The sequence below is a fragment of the Rhea americana genome, unplaced genomic scaffold, assembly GCF_003343005.1.
Source record: "Rhea americana isolate MKP2758 unplaced genomic scaffold, rheAme1 scaffold_187, whole genome shotgun sequence".
In the NCBI taxonomy this organism is placed as follows: domain Eukaryota; kingdom Metazoa; phylum Chordata; class Aves; order Rheiformes; family Rheidae; genus Rhea; species Rhea americana.
The window spans coordinates 1,439,676-1,454,609 of NW_028186005.1; the positions used below are offsets into that span (position 1 = coordinate 1,439,676).

At 40.2% G+C, this 14,934-nt stretch overlaps 1 protein-coding gene across 5 annotated transcripts in view; it reads right to left on the reverse strand.

Moving 5' to 3' along the window:
* Positions 1–14,934, reverse strand: part of BRSK2 (BR serine/threonine kinase 2) — a 311,178-nt gene that overhangs the window by 55,516 nt on the left and 240,728 nt on the right. For all 5 annotated transcript variants that reach the window (XM_085302177.1, XM_085302182.1, XM_085302181.1 and 2 more), the window contains exons 8-10: positions 13,604–13,750; positions 5,763–5,794; positions 87–251 (exon numbers count right to left, since the gene is read on the reverse strand). In XM_085302177.1, the coding sequence (XP_085158303.1) occupies positions 87–251; positions 5,763–5,794; positions 13,604–13,750 (344 nt within the window). The remainder of the gene's footprint in view (positions 1–86; positions 252–5,762; positions 5,795–13,603; positions 13,751–14,934) is intronic.

Consider the following 14,934-nt stretch of genomic DNA (forward strand, 5'->3'; position numbering starts at 1 on the left):
GTTAAAACAATCACTGCCTTTCCCAAGTTTCTAAGCACTCCAGCCCATGGACACCTGGCGGATATTAAGACCGAGCAAATGCTTACTCTTCTGATAACAAGTCCTGTAAGAGTTTATTTCGGTCACGGAAGCAGCCTAACGAGTGCATGCTATCTAACACGTCTGGATCAATATCCTCCAGGGAAGGGAGAGAACGAATCTGCACCTTTCGAGGGATTGGTTGCTCTGGTTCTGGCTCATTCTTTCCCCCTCTGCAAAGGAAAAAACATAAGAGAGAGAAAGGGGCAGGGAAAAAAAGACGAGAATGTGAGTCACAAATGAATCCTTACTCTGAAACACAGCCTGCAGCAACAGATGGAAATAGCTYGTTAAATTCCCACTGAGAGACCAGATCTTGCAACCAGTCAGATATTCGCTTCAGAAGAAAATGCCATGAAGGATGAGAGTGACCAGAACCTTATGGATTTGGTTCTTTAATGAGAAATATCTGCATTAAGTCAGAAAGGCAGTAGAAACTTCACTTACCAGTGCCTTCATAATTTAAGCAGCTGTTCAGCGTCCTAATGCCAAACATTCATAAAACACTACACGGTTTTAGAGATGCTGTCTCATCAGCAGGCCAGACCTCAGGCTATCAGGCTGAGACGCGCAAGCTGAATGATTCTCTTTCAAAGAACAAACCGTGAACAAACCAACACTGTGTTTCACTAATTATAATTACAACAGGCATTGCAGCAATTTTTCATTTGTAAACTTCTAAAGTGGTTTAGGAGACCTCAGTGCTGAGGTCCCAATTTGACACACTTTAAAACATATTTCAGGAAATGAGGTCTCTTATTTACATGCCTAAATACTGCAATCTCTGCTTCTCTTCAGACAAGCAAATTTGAAAATTTGGGCCTGAGTGTGCTGCCCAAGGTCAGTGGTAGACCCAGGAACATATAATTAGTGGCAGAGCACATAATTCTTTTAAAAAGAGTAAACACAAACTTCCTGCATAATTATCTCATTTCAGGAAATATTGATTACTCATCGCAATTATAAGCCCTAGCTATAAAAAACAGCTCAAGGTTTCAAGATATCTATGACAGATTGAATGATATAAATAGCAAGTAACCTACATACCCTTTGATTTCCTTTAGTTAGCTAGGGAGCAGCTTATGTAAACTGTGTCCACCCAAAGAGGTGGTTTTGGAGGTGGTGGTATTTTGGTAGGACAAACCGCCTATCCTGAATTTTCACTATTTCTCAGTGGATGCTGTGTGTCCTGTCAAGGCATAGCCACCTACAGGTGAGGATCTCTCTTTCCTTTATGTGATGTGAATGTGTGATGGTTGGGTCCAGGCTCCCACAGTGGGTGACAGGAATCAGGAACATTTCAGCTGCATCAAATGTCACAGCTTGCTGTTCAGAGGGCTGTGTTTGGGCATTAGAGTCTTCCTTTTGATGTTGGCAGAAACAAGGTAAGCACCAGTTCCAAACTTATTTGCACAGCTTAATGTGCCCTGGGCTCGGATGTGAGCTGGCCAAGTACCTACATCAGAAAGCGAGCTCCAATGCAGATGCACCCTAATTCTTCTTGGGTGGGTTAGAAAGCATCCATGGTAGAATCACACATACGAGCTCAAGGCCTCAGCCAGCACAGCAGTACCAAAAAGGCAGCCAATACAGATTATTTCCTGCAAGGTAAGAGGGCAATACTAAGTCACTGCAGTCATGGCTCTGATGCAGGGACAGGGCAGTTACATTCTATGCCTTGATTACTGAATTCTGCTGGGTGCTACTTGCCATTTATTTTTAAGCAATTTGAAATACACTTTAAAGATGTCTGCTCTGTGACAGTTTGGAGGTTAACTGTGTTTATGGGACATCACTTGTGGAAAGACTTCCTGGAAATTCTAATTCTACCTTCTCTTGAAGTGGTGAATATGTGCCTAGCACTTCCTGGATGAGTGTCATGGGTTCAATCTGGGGTGAATGATATGAGTGGAAATCCAGAACCCCAAGTCAACATGGGCTAGATGCCATTTCTCTTACAGTGAGTACTAGCACACTCTCTGCTTAGTTTTGTTTCCCTTAGGAGGACTGGCTGCTGACTCTGCAGGACAGAGACAGAATCTGCCCCTCGTGGTTCACTCTTGTGTGACATGGGCCAACTCACTAAAACACAGGTTCTGGTGCCTTCACAGAGCATCACAGAAGTCTCTGATGTCTTSTGCAATGCCAGCATAGTCCCGAGTCTAAGGGCTAGATTCAGACATCCTTGTCCAACTAGAGAAACACCTTATTCATTGAATGTCCTGTCTTTATGATGTAGCTACTCCTAGAGCCAGATATTATTCAAACTGTTGGGACTTAGCCCTCTGCAAGTGATAAGCATTGACTAGACTATAACCTTGCACTATTAAAGCCAAAGATGACCTTATCATTAAAATACATTCTTGTAGGATGGACCTTTGGACAGCAGCACGCATTTTTGTTTTTTAATCATCTGAAGTTCAGTAAGTATTGACTTCATTAATCATTCATTATATTACAAGCAGAACTCCTTAAGTTAAATTAAAGAGATTAAAAAGAAATTATTGCTTTTGAAAATCCCCCAAAGATTTGGATTTCCTACTAGTTGCCCTAGTCTATRGCAGAAGATCACCTGCAAGTTTCTTTTATATCATTGTGAGTCATTTCTAGAGAGCACAGTTTGCTATCTTCTATGCACTGCAAAGTGGTTTTCCCTTATGCCCTGCACCTGGTCAACCTCAGGCATAGTCAGGGATTTTCACACTTCCTCATCAGGTACAAGAAAAATCTGTTAAAAGATGCCTTGTCATTCGGCAATGTATTCGCTGCTTCAGGAAATGAAAATCATTGGGTCCATGCTATGATTGACACGACTATAGCGTCTGCTCCACCCTCAGTCTGATAGAAAGTGACAAATTTGTTGCATTTTAGCCCATACCAACATCAAACAATGCCACACGACCAATACTGCAAATCACGTGTATTTTTTTAAATGCCTGGCTGAATGTAATTGCTGCTTCAAAACCTCGCTGCTTTTGTGAGGAACGATGCATACAATGGATGTAGTTTCAGAACAAGGTGGACTCTAAATCCCTCCATGAAATTCGCTCATGAATCTCACTGAGCTGCACATTTACATCAGCTCAAAGCAAAGCAGAACCAGTACCAGTATTCTCTTGCTGATTTTGGTAAATTTGTTACCCTCACAATTAGGGCAATAACTCATTATTAAAGGGTTCTGTATTTACCATGATAGCACATTCTATTTGCCCTCTTGCTTTATTAAAAATGATTAAAGTAACTGGTGTTTATATACTGATATATGATAACCTGAGCTGGAGGTAAAAATTATCTGGTACGAAATCTAGCATTATTAAAAAAAGTCAATTAAAAAGGCTTTAAAAAAAATTCCTGAATTAATTTTGGTGGGAGAGCAAGAGGAACAGGAAGTTGGAGATGAAAGGTTTCTGTTTGGTTTCATTTTTCCTTTTTTAGGATTGTGAATCATGATTTCMACTTTCAAGACTTCTCTTGGTCTGGCTAGCCTGTAATTACACCTTTCTCAYAGTTTTACAGGATTCTTTAAGAATTAAGTGAAATCCCTTATGTTCTGAGCACAAGTTTCAGGTCAGTAAACTATATATGACAAAGAATAAAGATTTTATACAGAACAATAGTTTACATAAAGAAAAAAAAAAGAAAGATGTAAGCAAAACAGCCACAGCCTACAAACAAAGTTATAACCACTCCTTTCTTTGTAACATCAATATATCCAGGCAAAACAAATGCAGAGAGGGATTTGGGAAACATCACCAGATGGAAGTAGTAGAGTTTGGAGGTGGCAGGGTTATTCACAGACCAAATTTAACCAAAGGTGATTAACCTCCTTAGGTCAATCCATGGCCAACGGAAAGAGAATGAGACTCCTTTAGAAAGCTATTTTGAGCAGAAATCTTGCTTTAAGCAATCTGGACTGACTCCTGGAGGAGCTTTTCTCTCTCTCCATTGACTATACCGAGAGTCTAGAGAGATCTGCTTTTGCAAAACTCAGGTTAGTTCTTATGARAATGCGCTCAGATGCAATTTCCATTGGGTTTACTGTGCCAAACATTGGAGAATCAGATCTTCATCAAGAAGTAAATGAAAATGGTCTAATACCTACAACTGCAAAGAAAAAAAAATCTTGAAACTTTAAAGCTAGAATAGAGTCACGAAATAACACTTGCTTAATTGTGCATGTAAGCCTGGAACAACAGTTCTCGGTGAGGTGAAAACTTCCAGGCAAAATTTTTGAGGAAGGTTAGAAGAATAATATAAGTTATCAGTATCATTTGATTTTATTTCCTATTCCACTTCTGATTAAAGCACAGAGAAAATAAAGTTGCCTGATTTCAGTCTGTGAAGAAACAAAGGGGATCAGCTGTCCAGACCAATTTAAACAGCAATGACTTTTGAATTTCAGATGAGACATTATAAGAGGGACATTTCAGAGATTACAATCAGAATYCCCCCTCTCTTATTTTCTCTATTATTTAGACATGAGAGTTAAAAAAAAAAAATCTCCATCTCTACACTTTCAGCAGAAGTGTCACCCCCCTGGACAATGTTCAGCCTTCAAACCTGCAAACCTTCTGTGGTTTTAAAAAGTGCCATGTGAACTGGTAACCACAGAGTACGAAAAAAAGCCACAGGCACAGTGCAACCACTATTTCAGGCAAAAAGCATGTTACTTTACTAAATTGTTGAATGCTCTCAGGTCCCCTTTAAGTCAGATGAATCCAATAAGGTAGAATTAGAGAAACCAAAAGTTTTTTCCTCGTGACAGTCTTAAATATCAGGTCAGATCATCCTCCAAAGTTTCCCAAGAGCAATGACAGGAGGATTATGAAGGCAGGACTTTCCATATCACACATTTAGGGAATGTGTAGGCATGCTGACCCCTAGCAACATGTATCAAAGCATCACTTCCTTGTTTAATACTTGTGAAGTATTCTCCTTAATTTGACTGGGTTATCATCAGTATAAAGCAAAAATGTTATTTACTTAGATTTCTTGAAACAGTATTAGGACTACACAAAGTGAAAGGTCACTTTTGAAAGTCATCAATCTTCCTCATACCCAAACCACTGGACAGGCACAGACTTTTCTCATAGACCTCCTGTTTCACCGTCAAGACTGCTGCTTTTAATCTAGTCACAGAACTACTCTCACATCAACAGCTTAGAAGGTCAGAAGCAGCCTCCTAGTTTGCTGTGAAGAAGCAAGAGTAGGGATTATGATACAAAAAGTCTCTTGTTCACAGATATTCACTTCTCAATATAATCATTCTTGCATGGAAAAGCCAAGATGCTGCGAAGGACCAAGCAAAAGCTTTCTTGTCAAGAAAGTTTTCAGCAGATTCTCTGTAGCCTTTGGATAGTAAACTAAATCTGGCCATTAGTTTTTTGCAGGTATCTTTTAAACAAAGCAAATTGCTGGACTAAATGTCTCATTTCAAACAATTGCTACTCTCATGTTTCTGATTATGAAAGTTCCTGACTAGAATTTACAAAGATGAAATTATTTTAGTAGCAGAGGGTAAAAAATTATTTCTAGATGCCCTCCTCTCCTCTGCACCTTTCTCCACCTGTGTAAAAGCTGCTTTCTAATCCCTATCTCTCTTTTCAGCAAGCACTAGGATATCAGGTCCTGTGACACAACCAGTATTGAACACATGCAAAAGTTAATGAAAAGGTGTTACTTACATATACCATATGTGTTTCTGAATATGTTCTAGCTACAAAGGAAAAGAAAACAAGGAATTAGTGCTGTAGAAAATAAACAACAACATCATAAGATATCCTTCTTCAAGGCTTGTCTCTAGTTGCTGTTAAGTCCACCACTCCAGAGCTGGATCCGGGCAAATGACAGGAGCTTTATTCTGCATAAAGAACATACTCATCCTCAACCACCCCACTGTAAAGATGACCATAACTCTGGATAAAAGGAACAAGTCGGGAGCAAATCCCAGGAAAATGCAGAAGTAGAAGGCTTCATGGGCACATGTGCTGCAAATTAAGTTTTTCTCATCCTAAGATCTTCCCATCTACAATCTGACTGAAACTAACAGAATGCTCTTTTCAGTATGTGCTTAATGACTGATTCTTTACACCAAAGACCCATTCCCGGTTTTGTTTTGGAGAGAGGGAGAGAGGGAAAGAAGGAAAAGAAACAAATTCAGCAGGTTCAAATGGATAATGTGAATGAACAAAATAAAATATGTATGAGTGATATCACCTTCCATCAGGACCCAGTCCTGACTGGCACCACAATTGCCATTAGAATCTAAAGACCAAGTGGAATAAGGTTCCACATCAAGGTAATACCATTTATTGCTCCAGCAGCTGATCACCAGCCTGCAAACTCCTGCTTCCGCCTTTTCTGTTTCAGGCATGAGCATTTCACCAGTGAAGGACTGATCAAAGGTTAATTGTGGCTTTGTCTGCTTACCCAACACAGATGCCAGTAAATGTTACACAATGGCTACATTTTCTGCAAGTGAAGGCGAATAAAAAAACAAACTCAAAGCAGCAGAACAAACCTTAGAGCAAAACCTTTCTAATTCAGCTTATCTGAAGCTTCATCATAGTAGAAAAGTACCATTCATAGATACCCAAGGATTGTTCATTAGAAGGACAATACTCCTCGTATTCCTTGTTATGAGGAACTTTCCTATGTGCAGAGCAATATGCACGCTCACTGCACATAGGTGTGGGTTTGTGCAATGTGTGAGTGAGAGGCAGGGCAGAGCTAGAAGGAAACTCAAGTGCTACCAACTCTACGACAAAATCAGAAACCCATTACACTGGTGAGCAAGAATGGAGACAGCTGACCTGCTCTTATTACTTTCCCCYTCAATTCCAGAATAGTGACAACCCAGGAGCAAGAAGAAAAAAAAGAGGAAAGGACAAAATCTCAGTGATAAAAAGTGGGTATTTAACACAAAGAGCAAGAAATCAAAGGCTTCTGTGTTATATAACAATAACTCCTTGCCTGGGAAACATGGAATAGCTCAGGCTCAGATTCTATATGAGATCATTTGTTAAGTGAAACAGGGTTTTTCCTGAAMTCAAAGAAACAAGGGAATACAGCTTAGGAAAGCACGACAGGAGGCTGGTGGGATAAGTATGAGAGACAAACAGCATCCTTTAAAACCAAGACTGTATCAACATTGAGATCAGAGGTAGAGTCTCTGCTTGTACTTCTAGCTGTCATCTAACTACCCCATGTGCTAGGAGCAGCGAATCTCTGCAGCACGTGCATTCCAAGCTCCCAGGCAGACTGGTGCAGCTTTCACCAAAGCCCACGCCACTGAGGTTCACTCCTCTTTGTACCTGCTAGTTTGGATGTGCTTGCACATAAAGCACTGAAACACCCTTCATTGCAAACCAAGCACTCAATCCTCCTGCTGATGCCACTGGATAGAGTTCCCTTTCTCCTTTGCATGGCAGGAGCCGTGGTCATGACCAGGTAAAAGTGAGATGTAGGTCCTCCTGATGCCTTGAACTTTCTAGTCATGGCAACTCTGGTGTTTGGACTTGAAAAGACCCCAGTGCCACATCTGTTTGTTTTATAACTCCTCATCTTCTTGCTGTGGAAAGCTCATTCCTCGGTGTTGCAGTGTATGATACAGTTCTCAGAACTGTGGTCCTCAGTTCTGCTACAGAGCCTGCCATATCAAAACTCCCCTTGGTCAAGCTATCTCTTCACCCTGCACTATTAAGAGGTGGGTGGAATACTGGTAACACACTGCCATCTCCCCTGAGAAGCTTAGCACAAGGAGATAAAGGTATATATTATGTGTGCTCCCCAAATAGCCTGGAGGTGTAGTCCTCCTGGCCAGGGGCTGTGCAAGGTGACACACAAACATAAGGAGACACTATTTTGACACTGGACAGGATTTTAACACGGTTAGTCATCAGGTCCCTCTAAGCAAGGAGAATCCTCTCCCTTTTAAGAACCGTCTATGTATGGTACTTCCTTCGCTTGGTGAAACCATCCTGTGAGATGCCTATCTCCTCTTTATTTCACATACACCAAACAGAGAGCTAAAGATACTAATGATTTCAAACAGAATGTTCCTTCAGGGATGTCAAGCAGAAATCCCTTCTGACCATTCCTGCTAACCAACCTCCTTCAAGTTAAAGACCTCGTAGCATTTTCTGAAAGCACTTTGATATACATACAGGGATGTACGTGCGTTCTCATGTGAGAACACAATGGCTGCTGTTTATCTACACATTTTCAGTTCCATCCCCACCAAAATCAGTGCTGTGAAATACTCTGGGATATCCTAGGTACGAAAACTACTCTAAAAAACAATTTTTATTCTGAATCTGAATCAATTTCTATTCTGAYTCAAATGCAATTGCATTGAAATGTTATTACAAGTGTGCTTGCTGCTGCCAACATCTTTACTGCTTTTTTTAAAGGTAATTAATTAATGCTTTGTTGCTTTTCATCTGCATTAAAGTGACAGGAGGGTTATGGGAGGGCGATTGGTTTTGACAAGGAGAAATCTTTATGCTTTTTACTGTGCAATGCAGGGGAGGGAGATCCACAGTGGGAGTTAATCTCACTCCTCTTGCCTTCATTTAAACACAATGTTTAAATGCATTTAAGTGACAAAGGCATTTAACAGCCCTTCCCAGAGGGTTCTTGCTGTTTGCACATGAGTTTGCCAAATTTAATGTCATTTTATGGGAGTTGTAAAAATGCTGCTTCCTAATATCTCTGGCCACTGCAGGCAATTGTCTCATGATGCTGTCTCTAAAACAACAAAACATGCTCAGATCCTTCGCACATGCAAAGTCATAGGAGAGGTTTCTGCAAGCTAAATGCTGTAATGTAAGGAGAGGGGGAATTCTTTTATCACAGTTTTATATCAGAATACTCCCAATACATACTAATTTTGTATCCTGATGTAGCATTTAGGAGCCCCACTCATAGATGAGACCCCGCTGCACTAAAGAGCTGCACAAACTCATCAGAAAAAGAGGTCTCCTCCCCCAAGGAGCTGACTCTGAATTCTAAGACAGGGAACAACAGATGGAGATAGACAGGCAGATGGAAAACAAGATAGTGCTGTCTACATCCTGAGCACTGATCTCAGTAGAGCGGTTGCCAAGCTAAAAAGTTCTGTCCTGAAGAAAAACTTTCTCAGAATCTGTGGATGTGAATCTGGGCTTGTGCTCATGTCAGATTCCAGACTTCCCTATTCTGAAAGTGAACAGTCTCAAACTCATCTTTGCAATAAATTATCCTGTGTTTAGATAAACCTTCTTCTATCACAAGATCCTCTTGCCTGATCTTTAAACCTACTGCATAATGTCAAGATACAGGCTTTTCATGGCTGAAGAATTCAAACTGACAGTGCAACAGCACTGGCGGAATCGCTATCACTGTCAGTATTAGCAGCTGTACTGTAGCAGTCTCTAAGGACCTTGACAAGGGCAAGGTGTCATTGTGTTAGGTGCACACCGTAAGAAAAGGTCCTTGGCAGCCAAGTGTTTACTGCCTACATACATCTACTGGACATTTACTTCCACTGTACAGGTGGTGAAGTGAGATAATTTAAATGATGTGCTAGGCATCTTACCGTAAGATCATCTAGAAAAATGAAGAAGGATGCAGGATGAGTTTTTCTTTGTTAACTTTTTTTAAACATGCTGCAGCCCAAGCAATTAAGAAAACATCATTATTAACAAACATTAGACCACAGACAAATCAAAATAGCAGAGAGGAGATGCTGAAAAGCTGGGGAAGTTTAAGCTGAATAGTTGTCAGGGATAGGTATTTCAGACTAGCCTCTGTGTGCATACCCAACAAAGAAGACAAGCCATTTTATTCTGGAATAATAATAGCTTAGTCTGTAATACCTGTCCTGATTAAACTTGCTCTACGGACAAGGTGTTAATGAAGCTCATCCATCATTAAAAGGAAAGTGGACCTTAAGCACCCAACATACATAAGCACAGCCCTTTCCTTCTGTTTTTATGTTTCAGCAGAAGGAAATAGCAACTGAGAATGAAATGAATTCCCCTACAGTAACCGTAATTCTCATCTGTAGAGACGCTGAATCACTGGAACCCTCTATGGAAAAAAGTGTTTGCTCTCAGAAGAGCACAAAACTTAAAGGAACATCACCCTGCAGTACTGCAGGCTGTAAGAGTACTCAATCTCTTCTATAAACCTAGCAAACTGTCTCTCCAAACTGGTTCACCTTTCCCTCCCAACACTATTCCTACTAGATTGCTGTCCCACAACCTGACTGATGTAGCTAAAATAATACTAATTTCTAGCTTACTTTTATGTAAGGCCATTTGATGTTCATTTGTTTTTGTGCCAGTATCTTCTTTAGCTTAAATAAACCCTCTCTCCCTGGTAATGACCTCTAATGCATATGCAGACAACTAGCACATCCTGTCTCAGGTATTTCAGTAGACTAAGAAAGCTGAACTCTTTTAGGCAGAATCTGACAGGCTCTCCAATCTTCCRGTCAACTTAGCAGTCAGTCTTTGCACCAATACCAGTTTGATTTAGTGTTTCCTAAACATGAGTGGTCAGAAATACATACAGCATGACCAGCAGATCCAATCTCCTTTTGCATGGCATCTACTGCAAGGAAAACATGGATTCTTTTACTTAAAGCATGTTTTGCTAAACAGACCCAGTAAACAAGAGTGGTCAAGCATTACCCATTAAACACACTTCAAGCTACACAATATCTGGAGAGCCTGAACAATACTCCATTAAGATATAATGAAGTCCTCTTTCCGTAAATGAATCACACCAAAAAAGGTAATGCCAGTTTCTTAAGGCAGGAAAGGGACAAAAMCAGTAATTCTGAATACTTTCCTCTCCATTAACCCTCTCAAGTTACAACACTGGAGCCGAATGATGACAGTTAAATGTGAATGCTAGCTCCATTTTTATTGATCATTTTCACAGATGGACTGGGGAAGGTGTGGGTGTGCTGTGAAATGGCAATTACTGCAGAGAGGGAAATGCAGTTGGATGAAAAAGAGAAAAGATACAAATCAAGAAAAGGAATAAAGCAGAGAGAGGGGAAAATAAATTCTAGTGACCTTAAATTTCACTATATTTTTCTGCTGAATTCACTAATAAGACATTGAACAAATGATTAGCTACATGTACAGCTACAAACTGTACATATAGCACGCAAGTCACAATTTCCTGTAGATCTTTGTATAAATATCAAACTGTTCAAGTGAGATATTTGCCAAGAACAGAGGCTTCCATATAGACCTATATTTACCCCTTTTTCACAGGAGGCAGCTAAAGCAGAATTCAGATTGCTCCTCAAAACGAACCATATTCTCCCAGCTCCTGTGCACTAAACAAAGAGATCCCTCTGCCCGGCAATCTAAGCAACCGGAACACTAGCAGAATCGAAAGGGAAGTGTGACAGCAGCAGGCAGCAGAGGCAGTAAACTGAAAGACTCTAGAATAATGAAAATAAGATTGCAACTAATAACAAACAGTTATTCCTTTTTCTTCCCACCTTTCAGCTCTTGAATACATCTCATTTCAAATTCTTATTCACAATTCACTGGTTACTGTTTGCCAATAACTATCCAATCTGTTTTCTTTCTCCCTGTGGAAATAAGGGTTTCTTTTTGATCAAGAAAACAGGCAGGTCACTATGTGACCTTAATTTATCTTAACCTTTTTTCTTCTTGTGTGCATTCTCTGCTGTAGTACGAAATTCATAGCATTCAGGCACTATTAGGAAATTAAAGTGCTAGCATCGCACTGTGACAAAACTCAAGTCTTGACAATTCAAGGAAGATGTAATGTCTGACAKTCTGTTCACTGGCACTTTCAAACCACTGGCACTAGGGTCTTCAAGAGAAAAATGCGAACATTTCAACTGCTCTGCACTGTGGTGGACTTCTTAGCAAGAGCTGCAGTCTATATCAAGAGGCAAAATGTACCATATTCATCACTCAAGGTCTCATCTGCCTACTCACTGTGGCCCTTACTCCCTGTAGCCTTATGGTCTTGTTCCTTCTACTCTGTGAGGTAGCAAATACAATTACATTTACYTTATGGAAAGGAAATTGAGGTAGAGAGAGACTTAGTGACTTTCTCAATCCTAAGAAAAAGCTATTTCATATCTCAGGGTACAGTCCTAACTTCTGCTGGATTTTTTGAAAATACGAAAATAACTGGAAGAATACTGCTTTTCTTTTTCTTTTTTTCCTTTAAAAAAGGGCCTTTTTTCTGTGTCTAACATTTTTGTTAGAAGTTTTTTCAATCAGTGCTACTCATGTACTGCAATGTGATGTCTATTGGGTTTGAATAGTTAAGGATACTAGTAATAACATGAAGAACTTTTCACCCAAGGCACCAAATAAAGCATGACCTGGTTTCGTAATGAATGAAATAAAAACACAGCTGCAGCTGTCAGGTAACATTGTAAAGAGAGTTGTGGAGGGAGTTCCAGTTTACTTCTTAGCAGACAGGTGTCTACATCCCAAAAGCACTGTCACAGCTGGTGCAGACTGATGCTGTTGTTAGCAATTTCGGCAGAGAGGCCAAGCACTGATCTGAGAGTTTATTTATAAATATTTTAGCAGGCTGAAGAACCAGGAGGAGTTTTAAATTTACATTTCTTTATACATACTCCCACTCAGAATCTGTGAGCTTAGTAAATCTGTATAAAATCATCACCAGAGCCTGACAATAGGATTTTCAAGGGCAATGCACTCATAAAGGCAGAAGCCTCCACTGACAAGCATGCAATCTTGCTTCCCAAAATGATTTTAATTGCTAATTTTTTTTAATTCCCCAAAACATTAACACAGTGTTAATGAAGGATACAATCAGTACACAGTGCTCACCCTTGCAGGGCCTCTGTTGTAGTGACAGGCTGTATCCTAGATGCAAAGTTTCAGTGCTGAGTGCCAGGAGCTCAACACTGTGGGCCTACCCATACTCAAGACCACAGGACACAACACAAACTAGAAGATTAGAAGGCACCTGCTCTGAAGACTGCCAGAGGATAATGCAGAGCATATGCAGGAAAGAATACAATGCAAGCTGAGTGGCATGAAGTGACAAGCCACAGTTTTAGTCAGAAATGTAAGAAAAACTTAACCCTTTTAAAAGCAAAGCTTCAAAAAAGAGTCTTAGCAGTTTTGACCTTCAAACAGTCATATTGTGTCCCTGACAAATTAGTATGTCAGCCAGGAGGACCTGACTACCCAGGTGGACTCCAAAATGTGTAAATATGTCAGCTGTGATGTGATGACATGATGAGGCTGTGATTCTGTATGTCTACCATTTCCTTATGAAGGTGAACTATGAGGTTACGGACACGAAGGTAATATGCCCTCATCCTTTAAAAGAGAAGGCAACTAGCTTCTTCCCAAACACTTTGTAAATTCCCTTCATTCTTTTTTAGGAGGAAATGCACGAAAGTGACAGTAAATCAGCAAGTTATCTCAGTTATCCAACCCTAACTGCAATGAGATGACAAATGAAGTCTTGATCACATGATTTGCAGCAAATGCCTTCTTACCGTGAGACGTTTCGAGGCATCCACTTCAATCATCCCCCGCAAGAGGTTCTGACAGTCTGGGGGGATAAAATGTGGCATGTGGAACACTCCACGTTTCACCTTCTCCAACAGTTGCCGCAAATTGTCGTCATCAAATGGCAGGGCGCCCTGCAGGGGTGTGATAGAAGAGTGGATAGGAGAGATGAAAGAAAGGGAGTTTGAGATGGCAAAAGGAGAAAAGTCAGAATAAAGATAGTAAGAGATAGGAAAAGGGAAAATTAATTCATACGGAATTATAAAAAGTGAAACTTTTTATCCATTGAAAAGTAATTTCTTAGCACTGTTGTATTTTCTCCAACATGGGAAACAAAACAGAGGACTTTTTTTTCTATTAAACCTTTAATTAGAAAATGAATACCAGTATAAAACATAATACAAAATATGAAATTGCCTTTCCAGGCAAATTCACCAAAGATGCATGGATTCACTTAAATCCAGCTCAAGCTTTTGATGTGTTGGTGTTCCTCCTGGGCATACTTTCACTGCAGCAATGTTTATCGTCTCCTTATTTCTAATCTTCCTGAGACAYATTTATTGCAAAAGCTGAGAAAAGGTGAACAGCATTTGAGAGACTTTCACTAAAGAACATACTCTTTCTCTTGGAGYAATGGGGTGACACAGCTGAAAGAAATCCTAACCAACATTGACCTTTGGAAGCAGCAGATATTCTACCTGTTTAATCTATTCCATCCAACTCCCATGATGCAGCCAGGTCATCAGTTCCTATTGCTTCCCTACAGTTGCTTGTAAGAATGCCTTGATTTTTTTCAGCTGAAATCTACATTTTGAATAGATCATCAGCTTGCCACAAAGAGCAGCAAAAGATCTATCCTCACTGCAAGGACAAAAAGAAAAAAAGAAAGAAAAGAAATCTTTAGGATAACTCCACTGACTGAAGTTGATATCCTTTTATAGCATCCTGCATATTCTATGTCACTTCTCTCTTGCACTGCATAATTCTAGTTGGTGCTGAGCTTCCTTGATTTCCAGGAAGGTTTGTGGGAAGTTGCAAGCTATCAGCTGCTGTGATAATGAAGTTTTCCGTTGTGAATGCTGGCACTGCTCATACTGGAGTGAGTACTGCACCTGTATAATCAGTTCTGTGTGTATATGGTTTACAGAGACCCACAGCTCCACCTGCAGAAGCCTCAGAAAGCCCACCTAGCAGTAACAGCTATGGGGCACTATTTCCTTTTGTTTGTTCATTCAGGTGGTCTCAAATAGAGAGCCTCCCCGTCTTCTGTAACCAATCTCTCGAGTTACCTCAAGTTTTTCCTAACTGTTCCAAACTT